At 33.2% G+C, this 24324-nt stretch overlaps 1 protein-coding gene across 1 annotated transcript in view; it reads left to right on the forward strand.

The window, feature by feature from the left end:
• Positions 1 to 24324, forward strand: part of LOC129228372 (probable RNA-binding protein 46) — a 38449-nt gene that overhangs the window by 9842 nt on the left and 4283 nt on the right. The window contains exons 2-7 of the mRNA XM_054863050.1: positions 13678 to 13747; positions 16590 to 16764; positions 21191 to 21293; positions 22322 to 22400; positions 22741 to 22839; positions 23770 to 23893. Coding sequence (XP_054719025.1) covers positions 13678 to 13747; positions 16590 to 16764; positions 21191 to 21293; positions 22322 to 22400; positions 22741 to 22839; positions 23770 to 23893 — 650 coding nt within the window. The remainder of the gene's footprint in view (positions 1 to 13677; positions 13748 to 16589; positions 16765 to 21190; positions 21294 to 22321; positions 22401 to 22740; positions 22840 to 23769; positions 23894 to 24324) is intronic.

Genomic DNA, 24324 nt, shown 5'->3' on the forward strand with positions numbered 1-24324 from the left:
GTAATGCGTGAGAAAGTACCTTAAACATTTAATTTATTAAAAAAAAAGAATGTGTAAAATGTACACTTAAATACCTTTATTGAAACATAAGTTTTTATTTATCTATTTATTTATTTATTTTGAAAAATAGCATTGGAAGCAAATATATACGTATGCATATTAAATACTGAAGACATCTTATACAAAATAAACTGATTGACACTATCAACTAAGTTAAGAAATAGTGACGCAACCGGAAAATAGTTTTAAGGGAAGGGGGGGAGCAATTATTATTATTATTGTTTTTTTTCGATATGAACTTAGTTTCAATTTTTCAGCAGAGCCTAAACACGCAATTTTGCGATCTTTGTAGATGTAGGGGGGGGGGGGGGGAATTTCCAAGAACCTATTCAATATTTTCCAAAATTGATGTCTTAAAAACGCGATAATAAGACCATACTTGTTACTGTTTGGGAAAGCAATAGGGCTAAGGGGTTTCTGATCGATTAAGCGAGTCCTAAAAACGAAGATTTTAGACGATTATAATGGTATTAGAAAGAAAGGATCAGAGGTTCTCCCTCTTATTTTTTTTTGAAATTGTAATTTTAAAAACTCAATTTTCATTGTTCCTTGGTGATATAACAGGTTTGAGAGCCCCCTCCCCGAACATATTTTGAACTTAAAGACTTAACGCAATTGTAGATCATTTCCTCGCAACGTTAGGGTCCCCGCAAGTTTTCGAAACAGACGTGCCAAAAACGCAATCTTCGACTATCTTCAATGTTGTTAGAGCATGAGGTGTTTGGGTCTCTCCTCAAATTCAGGACGATCTGTATGATTTTCGGGGGAGGCTCCAGTACATGGCGTTTTGATTTTTTTTCTCATTTGGATACGGATTAAAAAGGGTAAAAGGGGGAGGCGGTGATGAAAGAAAGAAAAATATGGCTAAAACGTAATTAGCTGACCAATGACCTGCAACATGGAAATTTTAAATTTAAAAATTTATTTAAAAAAAATTAATATTTCCCTCCGACATTTTATAAGCTGAAGAGATTAAAAATATCATAAAATGTTTCAGGAGGAAAATACAAGAAGTTAAAATCATCATTAAATACAACTCATGAAAATTTGTCATATGCATTTAAATCACTTTCTAGTATCACCTTCGGTTTCAGTGCGAGGCATTCCCACCTTTTATTGTCATTATGGACTTATATTTTTCTTAAACCGTTATTTATACATTCTAAATGTAGCTCAAGATGACGGTTATACTCTTTGCATTTTTTATTAAAAAAATCTAATTTGAAGAATACAATTAAGACAAAATGAACAAATGAAGAATTTTCCTAAGGTTTTTCGTATATACCTGATAGTAAGAAAATGGCAAATATTTAATTTTGGAAGACAGTGTACATTTTTACTTCATATCTCGAAGTTATTTCGAGTTTAGTAACCAAAATGGGGAGTAGCAAATTTGTTGTGCCTCGTATGCTCAACCAGAGACACACCGTAAAAGCATTCACGGCTCCACGTTAGGAAGAAAAATGCTAATTTAAGCATTAGTTAGCATCAAGTCTTTTCAGTGTAAAAGTTACGCTTTTGAATAGCATGTTTATATACAATAAGGCAATAATTTTTCCTTTTATAGATAGCCAGCGAGACAAACTGCTTGTTTCAATGAGCAGTATAATTTCACCGCCACCATTTATAAATTGTGAAAAGTTCAACTTGATTTTTTCGGTCGGAGATTTTTTCACCTATTAGGAACATTTTTAATCGATAGAACTTGGCGCCTTTTTGACTCTGGCGCCGTCGTGCTCCGCACGACCGTGCACATAGGGACGGCGCGGCCCTGTATGAGGGCGAGGGATCGAACACACGATGGCAGTTTGTTCGATTCTTGAGACTGAAGCGCTGCCGATCGTGCCACTGAGGGGCACTGATCATCGTAAGCTTATCGAAAAAATCGCACGTAAAGGAGCAGCGAGAAGCCGAGCATGCACTGTATCCCAAGTGTTGATGAGGTGACGGACTTTCGGTGTCGTGAAATGGATGGTTTTTCCCACCTCAAAAGTGCTCACCGTGCCTAAAAAAGTTTTCACTTCAAAAAAAAATCTCATTTTACGAAAAGAAGACAAAGAAAAGTAAAGTACTTCAATGATGCACCACGTTTTTGTAGCAAATGTTTAATATTGCATGTCCGATTCATTTAAGCGGCTTGGTTGCAGGCCTGTCATTTCGAACTTTTTCAAGAGTTTGGAGGGGGGGGGGGGGGTGAAGCAATGCTAATTTTATCAGAAAACAACAAAAACCGCCACACTTATTTGTAAGAGATTGGTTTTCCAAAGCCAGGGAAGCTGGTAATTGACTCGCCCCTAACAGTTTTTTAATGTTAATGTCTGATAATTTCGCTCTGTTTTTGAACAGTTCTTGTTTTCTCGTCCTTTTACTTAGTAGCGGACGTATTGTATTCGCGAAAAAAAATTCCCTCAAATTTCGGCCTAATTTTCCATTTTACTCATCATCCCCGTATGGTTTTTTCAACCCTACCGCACGCGCATATATGCCTAAGAGCGTATGGAATATCAATTTTGATCCTCACCGAGTGACTTACCACGAGTTTTCTCGTGACGTCTGTATGTACGTATCTCGCATTACTCAAAAACGGTATGTCGTAGAAAGTTGAAATTTGGTATGCAAACTGCAGACTCCTTGTGGAGTGTAGTTGTGCGTCTCCCATTTTGGTTTTATACGGATGTTCCAAAAGGAGTTTTTTACACCTTTTTGGGGGAAAATTCGAGCTTATGGTCGTCAAGTTGTGTCGCCATGTTGGCAAAATTTTTTTTTTTCGAATTTAGTTTTAATTAGGCGTTATTGGCGATTCCTGTAAAACGCTTTTTTGCATCGGTGCGTGACGAACATGGAGTGAAAACATTTGAAGTGTTTCCTTGCTTACCCCAAGGCACTATTATCATTAAATGGTGTAAAAGGAAGTCATAATACAGTCTTACCAGTAAAAACAGTTAAGTTATCGGATCAAGTTCAACCTTATAAAAAAATTGAAAAAAAAAAAGCATTTTCCTGCATGTCAAACATCGCCAACAAAATATTATCAAACTATAAATAACTTACTGAATTTTTGGTTCTTCAATAATGAAATAATGCCGTCACGCATGCTATGGCGCCGGTTTCATTGTTGGTGACATCAGAGCGTTAGTTCGATCATATTGTAAAAAAAAATCCGAAGCGTTAACTGATTCCTTCCGTGGAACGTTTCGGGATTTCTGAGTTTTTAATTTATTTCCTGAGAAAATCAAGTATCTTTGTCAAAGAGTTTCCTGAATTGCTACAAGTTGCACCAAAGCAGACTTCTCACTGTTGATTAGGAAGCGGCAAGGTGCTCAGCTTAAGTTGAACTGCCCAAATTGGGCACCTTAACCAGCTTAAATTACGATAGACCGGTGTATCTACCGGTAAAGTAATTAGAGCGACTTCGAAAACAACCAGTTAACCGGTAGCTGTATTTAGAGAGCTACACTTAGTTACCGGTTGATCAGTAGCGGTATGCGAACGTAACCCTGGTTAGTCACAGGTTTATAATTTATATTTTATTGTACTTTGCTAAGTCTCAACAATTCGGAACTCCAGCGCTCGAATACGCTACCTTGCGGTGATTTATAAAACTGCGAATGCAACTAAAACATTGCCACGTTGCGCTCCACGTGTATCTGTTGACGTAAACGCGGCCAGTTTGTTCTGAGTAACGCATTCAACATGTCTAAGAACGCCTTCAACAACAGAAATTAATTCGTCCCTTAGTAGTATTCTCGAGCTTCTCAAAATAATGTTAGTTTTCCTTATTTCTTTCAAAAAAGTATTAAATGGTGGAAGTGTAAACAAGAAAACTCTGGATTAACAAAATTGGATAACGTTATACCAGGTAAAATTTTTTATTGTTTTGTATGAATTTGTAAGAATATGAGTTTTTTTTTAATCTTAAATTAATTTAACTAATCATATTTTACAGCAGCATTTAGTTGGAATGGACAGTATGCAAAATATTTTCTTGAATTTATTATCGTAGAACAAAATGAAAAATGTTTAACCGAGAAAGAATTTACTTGATTCCTTTTATTTTCAGCTGAAAGGTTTCGCCAAATTTGTTTAGGGTTATAGTTTTGGAATTGTGCGAGCAAAGTAGCCTTGGCGAGATTTCGCGTTTTTAGTTTAACCATTTTTAATTTTTATCATGAGTGGAATAAAATGATAGTAAGATTACAGAATTCGATAAGTAAAAAGAAATAATGGTCAATCAACTGAAAAGAAAACTACCACCGTATATAAACTGTGAGTACACATTTTATTTATTTTGTTCTGAGTGAATTTGAATAAATATCAGTTTTTCAATTCGATGAAGAAAAAAAAAACGAACTTAACAACATTGACTGGACACTTTTCCTTAACCTAATTCCACATAAATGATTTAAATAACCTTTGTTACTACAGTATCCTACTGAAATAGAAAGTGTGCAAATAAATTTTCTTGGAAAATATTTATCGCAGAACAGATTGAAAAATCCAGAAAGAACGTTAAGAATTTGAACAATAAAAAATAAAAGTTCGCCAAAAATCTGTTTATAAGGTTATGGTTTTAAAATTGTGTGAAAGAATAATGTATCTTGACAAGATTTCGCATATCAGGTAAATCATTTCCATGACGAATGAATTAAATGCATGATTTCTTTAGATATCCAATCATATAGTCATAGAAATAAATTATCTAGTGTTAAACGTTACTCTTGACAGTCTGCCACGTATGTGCACTATGTGACAAAAATGTCAACAAATGCCGGAAATGTCACGAAACTGAACTTAATATGTACTAATGTATAGAAAAAACGGTACAAAATGAAAATGCCGTTCGAAGCGAACCAAAAATTTATGAATTCCGAATTCAACATCGTGAAAATGGCTGCTTCAGAACAACTTACTGTGTGTTCTGCATTAATTGTTTACTTTCGTAATACTTTTTGGTTTCTAATCTCTTTCTATATGGGTCAGAATAACCAAAAGACTTTGAAAAATCTTTTCAAATGAATAAAGCAAAAAAATCATACATAACAACAAAAATCACAACACTTTTAGCATTTTCTTCGTTACCACATGCGTTTGTTTTAGTTTTTAATTCCGCCATTAGACAGTGACTGCAGTGCCCCCTATAGTTCGTTGGAGTTGCGAATGGTAAATATTTAAAGCGAATAATTTCTGCTCCGTTCCTTGCTATTTTTTTTTAAAGCCTCGCTATTCGGAACTCCAGAGCTCGAATACGCTACCTTGCGGTGATTTACAATACTAAAGAAAAAGGTAAAACATTCCATTCCACGTGTTTTCTTTGGGGTAAATTACAGGCTTCAGACAGTTTGTGATGTAATGTAATTTCAGAAGAATAGAAAAGAAAGCTTTCCACAAACACGATGAAAAATTACTGTCATTCACTAAGCGACAAAGCAAGTTACAAATTACGGCATTTGTTTGTGTTATATCCGTGCCTGAGGTGTGTCGAGTGTGTTTAATTAACACGGATGCAACAAATACGAAAAATGGGTTTATTTAGAAGACATAAATTATGAGCTGTTACTTTACACCGACGGATGCAATCGCCATGTTCTCGACTTCACACAGCAGTCCGGCTGTTGCCAACAGACTTTTGCTATATCCAACATCTCCCTCTTTTAGGACATGACGAAGTCCTTGTATTTTTGAGGCAGTTTTCTGGCTCTTTGTGGTCTGGCTGTGTTCGGTACTGCCGCTACAGATGGATCAGCTCTCCCGGTATCAGATGAGGAAGAAAACTCACTCAGGAGAGATTCATCATTTCTGATCGGTCGGCAGTAACGAAATTGAACCACGTTTCTTGATCAGGCCGTTCGGTTGTTCTGAACTCTTCAGTTAAGACATTGGAGTTAGAACGTGTTACTGTGTCGTCATACCGGAGGCGTAGCTGATTAGCATGGGAACGAATGAGTCGTACTCTGTCATTTAATTCGAGAAATACGTTGTAAAGTTCATTCCCTTTACGTTCGATTATTTTCCCTGATTCCCATTTCCAGGTGTTATTTAGGTACACTTTAGCATACACTAAATCGCCTTCCTAGAAGTTTCTATTTTCTGCTCCATGGTGCCTGTTAAATTGAGAATTTTGCTTTTCATTGATCCTGGCAGCTGTATTTTCAGATGGACGAACCAAGTTCAGGACAGTTCTTAATTTTCTTCCCAGCATCAACTCGGCCGGTGATTTGTTTCCAATGTATTTATTTGGTGTATACCGGTAAGTGAACAAAAATGTATTTACAGCTGATTGAAGGTCTCCTCCTTGTTGAATTTTCTTAATTCCTCTTTTGAAAGTGTCTACAAAGCTCTCTGCTTGTCCATTTGATTGAGGATGATAAGGAGGTGTTGTACTTTGCTGGATACCATTTTGTTTACAAAAATGATCAAAAAGATGACTGGTGAACTGTTTACCGTTGTCAGAGACTATTGTTTTCGGTACTCCATATCTGGCACAAGTTTCTTCCATAAATTTTACAGTTGCCGGTGCAGAAATAGATTTTGTCGTGAAAATTTCTGGCCATTTGCTATGTGCATCGATAATAAGCCGGAAATAATAACCTTCTATAGGCCCTGCATAATCGACGTGTACTTTTTCAAATGGTTCTTTTGCTAATGGCCAAGAATGCAGTAATGTTTCGGTGGGTGATTTTCTAGAAATTTGGTATGGATGACATCTCTTAACGTAATTTTCGATGTCTTTATCCAAAGAAGGCCAAAATACATAACTTCTAGCATATGATTTCATGTGTTCCATTCCAGGATGTCCATTATGCAGCTCTTTTAGAATTCTGCATCGGAATTTCTCTGGAATAAAGACGCGTTCACCTAACATTAGGCATCCTTTTACAACTGAGAGGGACTCTCTTCTGTTAAAATATGGTTTCATTTCTTCTGGAATTTTATTTTTCTGAGAAGGCCAACCATGTTCAAGAAATTCTATTACTTGTTGAGCTATTTTATCTTTTTTTAATTTCAGCCTGAATAAGCTTGTGTGTTATGTTCACTGCTTCAACTGAGTTATCCAAAATTTGATTTACTGTTGTTTCCAAATGAACTCTGAAGCGATGACAATATCTTCCTCGGGTTGAATTTTTGAATTAATTAGTCTTGATAAAATGTCCGCGTAGCCGAAAGAATCAGTGGAAATATATCTAATTTTGAAATTGTAGGCCAATAATGTGCAAGCCCATCTTTGAAGTCTGTTTGCAGTATGAGTTGGAATGCCTTTTGGTGATCCAAAGATGAGTAAGAGAGGTTGGTGGTCAGTTTCTAGGGTAAATTCTCTCCCGTATATCATCTTATGGAATTTTGTTACTGCAAATATTAATGCAAGTCCTTCTTTTTCTATCTGACTGTATTTTTGTTCTGTAGCCGACAAAGTTCTTGAAGCGTGGAAAACAGCTTTTCTGGAACCGTCTGGAAATTCATGATATACAGTAGCTCCTATTCCAGAGTATGAAGCGTCAGCTGCAACAGTGAGTGGAAATTCTGGGTTGTAGTGTGTTAAAAAAGGTTACTTAGCAAAATTTTCTTTATGTCTTCAAAAACTCGCTCGCATTTGTTTGTCCATTTCCACTCAACATCTTTTCGAAGCAGATTATTTAATGGTTGTCTGATTTTCTGAAGTCTGGGCACGAATTTTCCATAGTAATTTATAGCTCCCAATACAGATCTCAATTCTGAAATGTTCTTTGGAGGAGGCATTTCCTTAATAGCTTGAATTTTCTTTGGATTTGGGTGGAGACCGTTGCCATCAATTATGTGACCCAAAAATTCAATTTTCGGTAAAAATAGTTGACATTTTTCTGGACGAACGACAAAACCGTAATCTTGAAGCCTTCCAAAAAGTTCATTTAATTGCTTTTTATGCTCAGAAACAGATTTGCTTGCAACCATTATGTCATCAAGATAAGCACTTGTGTTTTTAAGTCCAGAAATCATTGTATCAATAATTTTCTGAAATTCTCTAGGTGCTTGTTTCACTCCTAGGGGTAATCTGTTAAACTTATAAAGTCCTCTATGAGTGTTTATAGTGAGCAATGTACCCGAATCTTCATCTACTTCAATTTGAAAATATGCTTCAGATAAATCTATCACACTGAAAATGCAATTTCCAGCTAAGTTTGCAAAAATATCATCTGGAACGGGTAACGGGTGCTTGTTCGTTTCCATTGCATCATTCAGTCCTGTTGAATAATCAGCACATATTCGTAATTTCCCATTTGGCTTCTTGACGACTACGATAGGAGCTGCCCATGCTGAATAATCAATTGGTGAAATTATTCCTAACTTTTCCAACCGATCTAACTCTTTTTCAATTTTGGGAAGTGCGGCATAGGACACTGGTCTCTTATTTCTGAATACTGGTCGAACACTTTTCTTTAATTGTAGTATCACCTTTGTTTTTGTACAGCGACCTAATTCTGTTGAAAATACTGCAGGAAATTCCTTCATAAGTTGCGGGGTAAAATTAATGTCCGGAACTGAGCGAATACTGCAACATATACTTGAAATCGGAACGTCCCACAAATCAAACAGTTCGATCCACTGAATTCCAAATAAATTAAGATTTTGTACTTCTGTTACGAAACAAGTCCCAGTCTTCGTAGTGTCATTTATTGTTATTTGACAGTCAAATTTATGGGTTAACTTTACAAGATTTCCAGATGCACTGTTGGCGGAAAATTTTGTTTTGTTCGCCGTCGGTTTTCCTATTTGTTTCCACGTATCTTCGGAAATAATAGTAATGTCAGAAGCTGTATCGAATTGAAGTTTGACCATTTCATTATTTATTTGCACGGAAATGTATTTTCTTTTATCTTCAACAGAAATTTCATTTATGGCAAAAACTGCTTCTGTATTAGGCGAAAAATACTTCCTTTTTTTCTTCCGTCCAGCCGCAGTAGCTTGGCGTCCGCTGTTACAATATCCATCTTTATGCCCGATTCTGTGACATTTTTGGCAATGATGTTTTGAATAATTACAATTCTTTGCAAAATGCATTTCACCACAAAACCAACAAGGATATTTTGGCATAATTGGATTATCATTACGTGGATTTGGCGATGATTCACCAAGCTTTGCGCTTTTCTTTTTATCAAACTTGGAAGCAGACGATCTTTTGTTGAGGGTTTCTTGAAATTTTTCCTCTCCAAATTTTGCTAATTTATCGTTCGAAACTTTATTAATTGATGATTTTGCTGAACTGCACTGTTGTATCATGGCTGCATCTTCTTTTAATGAAGTGAAAGTTTGGCATTCTTCTACGAGTTTGCGAATATCAACTGGTGAATTAGGGGATTGTTTATCCATTAATTGTAACAGCCTAGCACGAATTTCATAATACTTTGGTGCGTTTAGTCCACTTATGAAAATTAGGCATTTGAACTGTTCGATGTCCAGTTGATTATATTCAATATCCTCGCAATTTTTATTTACAATGCCTGCATATGAGGCGAAATCATCGAAATCTGATTTTTTTATTCGAAGACAGTTGTATCTTTTGTGAAATACTGACTGTTTAAGACTAAGAATAGATTTCAATTGACTCACTGTATCGGCAAATGTTACATCTTTGACTTTCTTTGGAAGAATGTAGTTGACGTATTTATTATACGACGATAGATCCAATTTCCTTAAAAGTAATCTAACTTTAGCGGCGTCATCCAATTTAGCTGCATCGGTATTGAAAGTTTCTTCGTACCGTGTGTACCATTTATCGAATGTTAGTCCGCGATCTGCGTCGTAAATAAAGTCACTACTACCTTTCGCCAATGTTTCCATTAAAAATTCAACGTTATCAGGTCCATTGGACGCTGTAGTTGCTGATGGGCCTTGATGTTGGCGAAATGCTTCTTCCAAAAGTTCCAGCCGTTGATTTGCTGTAAATGCCAGCTGTGTTAGTTGCTTCAGTAATTCATCAGTGTTAGCCATTTTTTTAATGCTTGCAGAATTCTATTCAATTTAATAGTCCATAATTCGTGAAAATCCTCGTCGCCACTTTTGTTATATCCGTGCCTGAGGTGTGTCGAGTGTGTTTAATTAACACGGATGCAACAAATACGAAAAATGGGTTTATTTACAAGACATAAATTATGAGCTGTTACTTTACACCGACGGATGCAATCGCCATGTTCTCGACTTCACACAGCAGTCCGGCTGTTGCTAACAGACTTTTGCTATATCCAACAGTTTGTTTTACCTTTTTCATCCGCCGTTAGACTGGCTGCAGCGCTCCCTATAGTTGATTGTAATTGCGAACAGCCTCGCTCATTATTACTTTTTCTTTACAAGAAAAACTACTACAACTTCAGATGCGCTATCTGTCACGTGATTTATAGAACCATGGTAACCAATGTAAATAGTTGAAAAGCTAATATGAACCATCATGAACGTTTCCTTTTTTTTTTTTTTTTTGCCATGAAAAAACATCATAAGTTTGGATCTTTCTATGTTTCGAGCTTGCTAGTTTTAGGATGTTTGGACCATTACCTGTAAGCCCGGAAAAAAGTATAATGGACGTCGTCCCTAAAAGCCTTAATTCTTGTCAAAAAACAAGTTGATGTCAATTAATGTTTTTACTTCAAAATCATGGAAAGTGATTGCACACTAGCGTTTAGTTTCCGAACCGATGTAGGAGTAGTTCGAAAATGCTAGCTAAGAATTTGGACCTGACACGCGTTTTGCGGTGCATTATTTTAATCTGGACAGGCGAGAGGCCATATGAAACCAACCGGCAAACATAGAGTACGCGCGTGGTAAGATGTCATTCATTTTATTGATGTTTTGTTTCTAGCTTTTTAGGTATTTCTTTATTGCCATTTTTATTAAAAATATTCTCTTTTGTTTGTCAATCATAAATGTTTTCTGAAGAAATCAGTACACAGCAGGGGGATAATTCGATAATTGGGAAACTGGCGATCTTTCTCATTGGCTTCAATTTTTGGCTCCAGCGTCTGTGCGAGAGGTATTTTTCTTTGCAAATCAAAACAAAGAGATTGGAAACATCATCTATTCACATAGGTTTACTATAAATCAGCAGGGTTACCAAAATAAAATTATTTACGCCAAAAATGAAACGACCACGCCAGATTCTCAATTATTGAAATATCTCCCATTGCAGGTTTAATTGATCTTGGGGAAAGTCATAGAAAATATGAATGCCAGCTACCTTTTTGTACAAATGCTAAAAACTAAAAACTAATGATTAAATAAATAAGAAATACAAAAACGAAAAACATATATAGAAAATACAAAAACAAAATAATAATAAAAAATAAATAGATAATACAAAAACAAAAAATAAATAAATAGATAATACAAAAACAAAATAATAAAAAAAAATAAATAAAACTTGAATTTGTTTTTGTCAATCTAATGGTTTTGCAGTGATGCAAGGGCGTATATAAGGATTATAAGGAAGGTGCTTAGGGGGCCTAGGCCCCCTCCAAATTCTGAAATTTTTAAAAAAAAGTAGTTATTGTTTGGTTTTTTAGTTTGCCCACAAATAATTTGCGAACTTTTAGCTACCAAAAAAAGGGGAAAAAAGAGAGAGAGAGAGAGAGAATAAATAAATAATGGTAGGAATAACAATAGTTATAATACTTTAGATCAGGGATTTCTGAACTGGGTGCCATAGGAAGTGGTGAGGGGTGTCCCGAAGTGTCCATGGTAAGAATAATATGTATTTATGAATATAAAACTAGACTAAGATGCCGTGAGAAAATGCTAATTCTTCAAAGGGTGCCGCGAATCGTTAAAGTTAGGGAACCTTGCGTTAGAGAGCACCCAGGCAATGGTGTTCAAAAGGGGTCTGGGGATCCTTACCTCTTACTCAAGAAAAGAACGTGTCTTGGGAAAGTGAAGTTATTTTTTTTAAAATGAAAATCAATTAAAATGTTGGGGGAAAATTTCAACTTTTTCAAGAAAAAAAATTAAAATTTTTTTTTTTAAACAGATGCAGGTTATTTCTTAGTAAATTAAGTTTCCCTCTCTTGCTTTCAGAATCCCCCCCCCCCTCCCTTTTTTTCAGTCGATCTGAAAAGAAGGTTCTTCAAAATGTTTTTCTTTTTAACTCTCATCCCTGCAAGAAATTTGATATAAGTTTTTTGTTGTTCGGTTGGAGTAATATTGGAAAATTGATGTCCTTAAAACGCATTTATATAGGTGTTTTCGGACATCAATTTCAACACATTTCTGGAGGACCACCTTGAACCACCATCCTTTTCATTAATTCTACCAAAAATAGTCTGAAATTGTACCTTTAAAATTTCAACTTTGCAAAATTTCGGAAGGAAATCCTTAACCCCTCCTTATCTCCAAACGTCGCCATTCTCTAAAAATAATCTGAAATTGCATTTTACCTTTCAGGGGAGGATTTTCAAACTCTTCCTTTCCAAAGATTGACTAATGTTGGGAAAAAATCTGAATTGCTTTTGAAAATAACCTTAAAATAAAAAATTTCAAAAGCAGGCTATTTATCAAGTAATTACTCCCAACATCTCCTATTTCTTTTATCCTTCGCCCCATTTTTTTTTCTTTTTCCTAGTCGGTCTAAAAATAAAAATGTCTTAAATGCTACACTTCGCAAGCTCCTTCCCTTTCCCCACCTAAGCCATGAAAGAGGGGCTCAAATCTCGTTTTTAGGGCTTCAATGTCGAAAATTTTCCAGGGGTCAGTTATTAAACCCAATTGTTTTCTAATAACATCAAAAATCGTACAAGATTGCTTTTCTGGAGCTTTAATTTTAAAAAATAGCCGAACCCCTAACATTACAAATATGACCCACAGTTGCGTTTTTAAGACTTAGATTAAGAAAAAATTTTGGACAAGGGCCCGATTGCTCCCATATGAAATCTAAAAATGAAAAAACTATAATTTCTAAAAAGTTAAAGTTAGACTACTACTGAATATCTCCTTAAAACTTCGCTTTTTAGGACTTCGACAAGTCGAAATAGTTTTTCGGGGGAGCTGCCCTGCCCTTAAAGATGAAGTTAAGGGCGAAATTAGTTTGTGTTTTTAGAATTGCAATTTAATCAGTTAATTTTTTATGTGTACAATTTGCATTGATACACGCACTGCATTCTTACATTCATTTTTATATACATTCCTACATACTGCAGTTTAAACATAAATAGAGAAATATAACCCATATGAAATTTGAAAAAGGAAATAATTTACAAACTACAGTAAGAAACACTAACATCTGATTATTATTTAGAAACCTAAAAAATTTGATTAATAGTATTCATTAAAAAAATACTAAATTTCAAAAACCATTTTATTGCATTTAAATTTTTTGTTATTCTAGCCTGCGATGAAATCTTTGCCTCCATAGTTTAAATGTTTTGGGGGGCTCTTTCGTATGCTGTGAAATCAAATTTAATGTCTGAAAGTTCTTATCTCATAAACACATACCATTAGTTTTTCAAAGGGTACATAGTGGGAATTCAATACTTGAGAAAGCTTAATTTTGATGTTCAATTTGACCACACCAAGAAAGATATTTAGTTCTGAAATCACTACGTAACAAAGTAACATTTGAAGAATATTCTGTGAAATTATCATTAATTTTTATGTTGAAAGCAGAACCATTGACTTCTGTGATAACCTGGCTGTTTGGTATATGGCAAGCAGTTCTGCCTTAGACCTGGCTTTGGTCAGTAGCTTACTGCTAAGTACATTAAAATCATTTTGAGTTTTTGATTTCAAATGTTCCAGTGACCTCCTAAGTGTTTTTTTTAAGTTGCAAAGAAATGAAAACCACTTGGTGTGAGGTCAGGATTGAAAGGAGTGTGGTCCAATGCCTCTCAGAGCAAAAACCTTATCACGCTTTTTGTTTCATTGGCGGAAATTGGAGTTTCCGTCAATGCAGCCATCATCTAACTGATATGTAGAAGACTTTTCCTGTTGTTAGACACCCAGCTGCATCTACCATAGCCATTTGAAAGCTTTAATAATCTTCGTTATCCTCAGTATATTCATACAAAAAAGCTGCGCACCGGTCAGAGCTTTCTTTACCATACTTTTCGAAATGGCTTTTTACTTTTCATGACTTATTCATTATTGTTGAAAAGAAGACAGTTAGAAAGTAAGTGATGGTTAATTTCAATACTGGTTTGGATTTCTAGATCTTGGAAGTCAAATTATGGTTTTCGCAATCATGAATTGCGATGAATCCTACTATTTGGGTTTCTTGTTCCACTAACAAATAACTTTTTTCGCAAGTATAATTTGAATTCAAGGCGTCAAAATTCAAATGAATGCCAAGCAGGGGCTGGATGTTGTGTGCTGGGTACTGTTTTTGCATTATAAGAATTTTGTAAAGTCGAGATGGTTGTTAATAAATAATTTTATTTTTGTTTATAAATTTTTTGATTCTCAGGTGCAAGGACGCTTTCATTACTTATAAGCATAGAAAAATAAAATCAGTGAGCGGACGTCATTCAATGGTCAAGTGAAAACAATAAGCAATTTGTGATTGCTCAAAAATGAATTGCAACTTGCTGCGTACTTATTTTAGAAAATAGAGAAAAAAAGTTCCTCTTCCTGAATTCATCTTATTTGATTTTGATTTGATTATAAAATGGATTTTAACATTTTATTGGAACATCTTATCTTTTAATAATTTTAAAATTTATTTTTCAGGAGGATGGAAACAGTGACTCATCACTTTTTACAGTTTCATCAGATATGGTTTGTATTTATACAAAACAATACTTTGTTTTTCATAATAAAATACCAATGTATAATATGCTAATAGTCTGTAAATTATTTTTGTTTTTACTTTAATTATGCTAAAAGTTTTGAAAGTCTATAGGGTTTTGAAATTTCTAAACAAATTTAAAGCTATCAGTGTCTTACTCTATGAAAGTCCTGACAATATTAGGATAGGCATCTAAAAATTTGGTATTAAATTTCATTCTCAGTGTATATGATATAGGTAAAAGGCACTAAGTCACAAAAACAAAATTAACCGTAGATAGTTTAAAATATTACTTGTTTTTGGTGATTTATTCTATGGGATTTTCATTTGTTGGCTTTTAAAATGAAAATTTGTCAACATCGCAGTGCTTTAAACCTCTGAATCAGGGAACATTCCACCACTCCTAAGAGCAAGGGCGCCCCTTCTAAATACCACAAAACCTCCCCAAGAGCAAGCCTCCCTCCCCCCCCCGAATGAAACAAAAAAAACCTTGATGTGTAGTTTTAGTAGTAGTAGTAAATTAGTACACTATGTAACTTCAATCCTTTTACAGGGTTCGTACGCTCCTTCAAAACTCCTCCAATACTCCTTCATTTAGGAATTTTTTTTGAAGGGCCCTTCAAACTCCTTGGTTTTAATTCCTTCTTTTTTGTTCAAAACTACATAATCTTCTATGACAATAAATAAAATATTTCAATCGACAAGTTAACTTCATCACAAGGGCGATTGTATAAGAGGAATTTTATGTAATTTCGTATATTTCTTTTTGTTTCATAAAAATGTGATTTACAACTTGATATAGAAGTCATAAAAGTTGAAGGTGAAAATATTATTAGTTAACTAAGACGTTTCACAAGTGAAGTAAAACATGCTTAAATGGTGCTTGGCTATTTTTTCAAGTTTTATGATTATTGTTTCTCCCTCCACCACACTCACAGCAGCAAAAGTCAGGTTGTGTAATTATTTAAATATTTATAAATACATACGTTGATGTACTATACTAAGCGAGTGTGTTAAAAAAACAATTGTTTAGTAAATCGCAGATATGATAATGTAAAAAGGGTCATTCACAAGTGATGTCATGCCTTGAGGGGGAGACGGGTTCATGAAATTGTGATAAGGGGAAGAGAGAGGGTGACATCATAGTTATTGTAACAATATGTTTATAAATAAAATATGACATGTGGCAAGAAAAAGAGTTAGGTGAAGTGTGACACTTTATGACAAGGGGAAGGGTGTCAAGTATGTTGAAAAAAGTGCAACATCATTAACTGACAGCCCATTAGTACTCCTTCAAAATCTCATTTTACTCCTTCAAAACTCCTTCATTTTATTTCTAAAATGGAGTACGAACCCTGTAGATATTAGATGTCTGAAAAAAAATAGTAACATTTTTTCAGCAAATAAAGTATAATGACAAGAAGTTTTCGGAACAATTGTGATAAATTTTGGAGGGAGTAAGAACTTTGAAAACCCACCCCTTAAATAGCCCTGTTTTCTATTGCTTTATTGAATATAGGAAGTTTTACAGCAGCAAAATATTTCTGTTTTCAGATATAAATGGAAATTATTTTTTAGCTGTTAAAAATATAACTTAAAATATAAATTAAGCTCCTAGAATTAAACGAAACCTTTAAATTTCTAGGATGTTGTACTATGAGTTTAATACCTTAGTAATTGTGTGTCACTTTCTGAGCTTGTGTAAAAAGCTTTTTTAAAGATATCTAACCCTGTATATTAAAAAAATGATTTCAAATTGTATTACCTTGTAGTTTATTTATTTCTCTATTTGCAGATGTATGCTTTGCTTGTGCGCAATATTCCTGCTGCTGTTGATGAAGTGTACTTGTATCAGTTGTTTTCTGTTAGAAACAAACTTAAAATTCTGAAATTTAAAAGAATCAAGGATTATGCTATAGTTCAGTATTACTGTCATGCAGATACTCTATTAGCTTTAAATTACTTAAATGGTAAGATTTCAATTTCTTCCAATTTTAAATTGAAATTTGGCATTTTTTTTGGAGAATATTCTTGCATAGTTTGAAGCTATTATTAGGGTTTCTCTCAGTTACTTTGCCGCAATACCGTGTACATTCTCCCTGTGTCTCATGAAAAGACTTAATTTAATGAAGGCTTTTTATTCTTATATACTTCCACATACAAGGGTCTTGGATTTCTACCATGAATATTAAATTTTACTTAGGTATGCTATTTCAATAGTATAAAATCCTTGCCCGTATTACATTATTATTTTAATTTTAGTTGCACATCAATAATTTTTATATTTTTAACTCATTAGATCAATCCATGAAAAAAGTAGTCCTTAGATGGCATTTAGAACAGATCCTAAAATTGAGAAAAAATTAATGCCTGAGGCAGTGCAAAGGGATGTAAGTGGCCATTTTCAAGTTTTCAATAAAACGTGTTTAAAGTTCCAGTCTTAGGAGGCTATCATTGAAAATTTTTCTAAATAACTATATTGTAGTATCTACCAGAGATACTAGTACTATCTTTTGCCCCAAAACAGAGGAGAGGTTCACCTACCATTTGTATGGGTATTTCCAAATTTTTAATTTTGACACTTATATCCCGTTGCTTCTCACTACCTCATCCGAGACAGTAATGTTGTTTCAATGAACGAGTACTTTAAACAAAGTTCTTTTATCAGTCGTACACAGATCCTGATTTAAGCAGGGACACACCGGCAGCTGCATCACCCTCCCCCCCCTGCCAAAAAAAAAAAAGAAAATGAATAACTTTACCCAAAAACTATGAACTGCATTGCACCAAGGAAGAAAGAAAAAAAATTAAGCTGAAACTAAAAGATATTTTTTGCCCCTCTTGCTTTCAGACCCCCCCCCCCCCCAGTCTGAAGTATTGCATTTGAAATAGAAGCTTATTGTTCTGCTTCAAATGTACTGCCCTAGGCAATTCTTTGGTTATTTCTTTTTCACTATATATACTTTATTTTACAACTTGTGTCACATATTTTTCCAACTTAATGTTTTATTGATGAGAAAATTAATGTTTGATTTGCATGCTATTTGACAAGCAATCTTTTAGAATTTGGGGATATTATTAAATTTATTCGTTAAATTAGTATATTTTGAACTAAAAACACTTGATGAAACCATATTTCCCCCCTCAAATAACATGGTTGAAATAATCTCCCGTTTTCTCCCCTGAAATTATGACCCAATCTTATGTATTTTCAATTCATAAGTTTGGCAGGTCTGCAGTATTTTACTGCAGAAAATACCGATATTACAAAATGGCAAAATAGCTTGAAATCCTGGTATTCGGTATTGCAATCAATAGCAGTGAGTTTTTTTTGATAGAGATTAAGTTTATTAGCCTTGCCTTATAAGTCATTATTCAAGAGCGGATCCAGCTCCGGTTTTAGATGGGGCCATTATCAAAAATAAGGAGGGGTGTGGTGCAAAGAACAATTTTAGGGCTGAAATGGGAGCTCTAGGGCCAAGGGTATGTTTGCAAAATATAGTTTTAGGGTATATTTTATTGCTTAAGGGGATTGACTCCATTACTCCCCTCTGAATTCATGCCTAGTGTAGTTATATATATATATATATACTAGCAAAAATACCCGGCGTTGCCTGGGTCAGTAATAATTATGAGAAAAAATCGTTACTTGCTTTTGTTTTCTGTTTTAAGTGAAAGAATTTAAAACACATCTTTTTGACGTGATTAAAAATCGAGTTTCTTCCTTACCCATAAAACTAAAATAGCAATAAGTATAAAGAACAAATTAGTATTGATTTAGAAACGAAAGCACTATATTTAAGCATATACAAATTTCCAAAACATGAAAACATGGAGTCTAAAACCTTCTCTGTATAGCTATTGAAGTACACAGTTTTAAAAAAAATATAGCCGCGCTCGTAATCCCCTTATACTTGCTTTAGTTATTTTGGGAAATTTCAATCATTGTGGGCTCTTGGTGCGATTTTACCGAATTTGCTTGAATCGTTTTTGGGACACCTTCGATGATGCTCCCCCCTTCTTTCCTTACTTTGTAGAACGATATGATATTAATTTTCGTTGAGATATTATCGCCAGGTGCTGAGATACTTTTGGACACCATAAAATGGCGCTAAAGAGTTTCATCCGAAATGTTTCCAAAATAAGTAGTAAAATTTGGCGATTGTTTGACATTGTGCAAAAAGGAAAATTAATGGAAGTTTTTGTGCTGTTTATGGATTTGCCTAATTTAGTTGCTGGATTATTTAACACAGTAAAAGAAGTTTTTTAAAGATTCTTTGATTGGCGATATTTTGTTTACATGGTGAAAGCTGAGAAACATTATAACGTAGTTTTCGGCTTCAAAAACAGCGACGTTGAAAAAAACTGCCAAATGCATCAGCTACGGAAATCTTTCTGCAAAAATTTTGGCGATCTGCTGATTGATTAGATAATGAGTAAGTGTTCAATCAACATAAATATTAATAAAAACCATTAATTACATTAAAGCTCCATTTAAATGGAAAATGATCAGCCAAATCATGTATTATTTACCAATCTTGTGCAAAAATCTTACTTCAAGATTTGACTTGAGAAAAGCCTTGAACAGTCACGAAAAGCAAAGATAGCCAACAATACAACAATTGCCGCTATCGACAGGAAGTTGAGATGATACACCAAATACTGTATTGAGTTGAGGAAAGCCTTCGAACATGGAACTAAAAAGCTCATAACTCGTTTTTTATTCTACTTAGAAATTTCGAACAGGTGCCATCTTCAGCAGAAAAATCAGAGCTTTCGATGGACATATAATGTAAATATGTGCAAGTATTTTTTCATCCCTATATTAGAGAATTTATACGAAAATTGTATTTTATTGCCCCCCTAAGGGGGTTTTGCCCCCCATAACGGGACGAAAACTACCCTATGTGTTATTCTGATGCATAAGCTATATTATTGTAAAGTTTCATAAAAATCCGTTCAGTAGTTTTTGCGTGAAAGAGTAACAAACATCCATCCATACAGACAAACTTTCGCATATATAATAGTAGTAAGATATTATATATATATATATATATATATATATATATATATATATATATATATATATATATATATATATATATATATATATATATATTACACTAGTTACTATACTCAGTTATGTATATATAACTGAGTCACTCAGCATATCTTGTTGAGTATATTTCAGATTTGAATAACAGGGTAAGGATTCTATGTAGTTTTAATTCATCGTTTTCAATGCTAGGAGAATCAGGTTGAGCTTTAAAAAATTAAAATTCAACAATATAGTAAGCCAATAATTGGGGCAAACCTAACTTGGCAGCATTGTGAAGGCTACACAGATCCTAATGACATCATTACAATGCAGCCTGGTTATGTTTGCTCTAACTATAGTTTTAATGCTTGTTGCCGACCCTCTTTGCTTTGCATGCTATGTAATCTGCTTCTGTAAGACACACATTTTCATTTACCATGTGTTTGCACCTCTTGAATATCAACAAAATCAACAATTGCATGTTCACTATTATTTTGAACCCTTTTATTTTATCCTCTGTAGTAGATAAATTTTAATCTTGGATATTTCTCACTTTCCAACTCCCTCTTAAAAATCCTTTAAAAGTTGCATCTATGTGACAGGTTTGGAATCAATGGCTTTGATTCAGTTGGACCAAGTTGATTGAAACCAACACATAAGAATCATCATTTTTTTTTTTACCAAGAGTTATTTTGCTCCATGAAGAATTCAAGACAGTAAAATAGTCACGCTCATCTCCAAAGTTGATTGAAGATACTTGTGGGATGGCTATAGTATATAGAATCCAAAAGTAAAGGAATTCTGTAAACTATTGTAATTTTGAGTTTTAATGTGCTTTTGAACTTTTTTAAACTGGTAAGACAAAGTGATCAGCATGAAAGTTTTATATTTTTCATCATGAAGTTAATAATTTATTTGACATTTATTATTAACTAGTGGTACCTGCACGGCTTTGCCCATAGTTGAAAATTGAAAGGTCATTTGGTTCGCCTGTATATTTACAAATAAAGGATGATGAATTTCTCACCAATTTGCTATGTTTGCTTGTCCCTGTTATGGTTCCACGTTATGATAATTTGGTAATTTACTTCTTCACGTTGTCATAATTTGCTAGGTAAAATTTTCTTAAAATTGGAATAAAAAAGAACAAAATTGAATTTGAAAAAAAAAAACGCTTTCAGGTGCACACCCTTATGCTAAAAACTAATTCTATGCCAAATTTCATGAAAATCCGCCGTACGGTCTAAGTACTATGGGCATCACGAGATCCTGACAGACAGACAGAGAGATTTTCAACTTTGTTATTAGTAAAGATATTCCATTTTTAAATTGAATTTTTCTCTTTTTTTTTGATACAGGGATTTTAGTGAAAGGCTGTGTTTTGGATGTCTCAACACTGAAACCTCAGGTTGCATTTAAGTATCTGTCAAAAGTTGAAAAGATTGAAAATTACTATCAAAGGTATCATCTATGTTTTATACTTCATATCGTTTTTCTTTTGATGAAGATCATTATATGTAGAGCCCAGGGGTTACATGGATTGTAAGAACAATGAAATGGTCACAATATGCGCTTAAAATATGTTTTTCACGCAAATAAAAGATTTCATGTCTAAATAAAAACACAAATAAGCTTTCAATTCTTGCATTTTTTATACTTTATGGATAAGTTTTAATTTTTTCTAATATGCCCAAAATATGCCAAAATATTTTTTTTTCTAATATTCCCAAAAATAGTATGCACAGAAAATAGGGTGACCCAAGCCCACAGGTTGCCTTACTTTAATTTTTAATGAAGAACAAAGTAGTTTTTTTTAAATTCCTCATTTTTTTTTTTAAAGAAAAAGAGTAAAAGTGATTGAGAAATGCAGTAATGTGCAGTTATTTTGTAATTTTGCCTTTTTTATACATTCATGTGTATTATTGTCAAACTAAACAAAAATATGGAATTGCATATGCATATATGTATTTGCAAAGAACTCATGCTCTAAATATAAATGATTGCAACTTCAGTTATAATAGTACAGTGTATTAAAGTTCATTGATAGTTTAATTTTGACTTAAGTTTTTACGTTTAATGTCAAGACAAAATTTCTTCAATATAGCTTCAGTTTTCTATGAACAACTATAAACTTTTATTGGTGTGTGAAATGAAATATTGTTTTTCTACCTGACTCTGTTTCATGACTACATTTCTGTTCAGTCATTTGGCTCAAACTATGAATTGCTTGTAAAAAAAAAAAAAAAAAAAAAAAAAAAAAAAAAAAAAAAAAAATTAAGGTTACAAGTAGAAGGGCCTAAGTTTGGCCAACATTCCTAGTTCATCCTGTTCATTCAACCATTACAAATGTACCATGACATTATGAAAAAAGAAGATTTATGTGTAAAAGGAGTTAGTTTTTACTGCATTTATTTAATTTCATGAAGTTAAATTCTGTGTTTATGTAGTCATTAATTTTACATATATATATGTTATTGTTATTATTTCAGGCATTTGAAAACATGTAATGAAAATTTTATGTCTGATTTCCAAAAGTTGGGTCTTCAAGGTTCATTTCTACCCATGCAGGTTTGTTCATTGCTATTTTTTTTTTTTGGTAGATGATTAAATTATTTTCTATTTTTTTTATCTTGCATTTTCAAACATTGTATAAATGTATAAGATGGCATGAGAAATTGATCAAGCAGTGTTGTAACATAACCTGGAACACAATGATATTTGATAAAACAAGAATTTTAAAATCACTGAAAATGAACTTACATTATCTTAATTAATGAACAAACTAAAACATCTAAAATTGAAAGACCTTAAATGCTGAAATAACGTCTGTCAAAAACTAATTCATAAATAATATTTTAAATAATTATGTTTAGTTATATTTTTTGTGATTAATTCTATTTTCTTGTAGCAATTAGCATATATTTGCCGAGAAAACAAATGGGGAGAACCAGACTATCAAATTCAGCAGCATGCATTTGGTGCCAATGCTTCTATATTTTCTTGTAAGGTATGAAACTTAAATACTTATGACAGTACTAAACTTTATTATATATTTTGTAATTCTGAAAATCTCTGCTCTTTTTTTTTCAGAATATTCATATAATTTTTTTTTTTTTTTTTACATCAAAAAGTCTAAAATTCCACAAAAATTTTGCATTCCGTTACTTTTATTGTCAAAAAGTTTTCCCCCCATTTGGCTCTGTGTTTTGCACTAAAAATCGAGTTTTCATCATTAAAAAAATATATATATATATACCTAAAATGTTAGTCAATAATAAACTGGTAGTTTGTGGAATTGCAGATGATTGTGCATTTTTTGAATCCTGCTACATGAAAAAATAGTTAAGTTGTATTCTAGATATCTAATGTTGTAAAGTTACATTTAATAGTTAATTTAGTCCTTTATTTTTGTGATAATGGCTGTTTTAAATATAATTTTGTAATTGTAACTATGTGTACCTTTTTTATGCATGTAGTTGCTTATGTATGACCTTTTTTTTTAAAATATGCATTTTCAGCTAAAGTGTAAGCGCAAGTAAAGTGATAGCCATAAAAATTATTTTAGGAGTAAAAGTTAACAAAACATTTGACTGTTGTTCTTCAAAACTCTCAAGAAGCTAAATGTAACACGAATTTGATCAATCTATTTTCAAAAGGAATTTTAAATTTATTTTTAAAATACAGTTAAACCTGTGTATAATGATACTGTCTATAAAGATAACCTGTCTATAACAATATTTTTTTTTTTTTGACCCCAGCAAAATGTCAGCATGAATAATCAAACAGTCTATAACGATATCCTGTCTATTATAATATGGTTTTAGGTCCCAACAGTATCATTGTAGACAGGTTTTACTGTTTTTATAAAATTTTTAATTTGCTTTATGTGCTTTTGTTATGCCACGTTAAAATGTCATTTTTTTCTGTAATAATTTAGCTTTTCATTCCACATTTGCCCCATCCTGTTAAATTTGTTGCTTCTTCTGGCATTGTTCATTCAGCTTTTGAAGCTAAAAAACAAGCGGCAGAGTATGCATTGAGAACCATTTGTTCATCCAAATGTAAGTTTCAAGTCAAAATATTTTCCATTTTTTGTTTAACCATTCCTTAATTATGAAATTATTTTCAAAAGAATTGGATAGAAGTATGTGAATTTTATTGCTTGAATTAATAGTTAGAAAATTGGTCATAGAAAGTCGAAAATAACTCTGGATGAAAATTGTAAAATTTCATTTATAAATGTTTATGATTTTTAATTCTGACTTTTTAGGAAAAGAAAGGTTCCAAATGATGTCAATTTTTTGTACTGAGTCCCAATTTTTCACAAGCCACCATGTGACCGTTGACAAACAATCGTTCTGTGCTTATGATTAAGATAGAGCTGATCTCAAAATTAATTTTTCCATGTCATAATTCCAACATTTCGCTATTGTTACTATTGCGGTAGATGGCAGGTCAATGGTTGTTTATATATGATATTTGCTTTTCTGAA

The sequence above is a fragment of the Uloborus diversus genome, chromosome 8, assembly GCF_026930045.1.
Source record: "Uloborus diversus isolate 005 chromosome 8, Udiv.v.3.1, whole genome shotgun sequence".
In the NCBI taxonomy this organism is placed as follows: Eukaryota; Metazoa; Arthropoda; class Arachnida; order Araneae; family Uloboridae; genus Uloborus; species Uloborus diversus.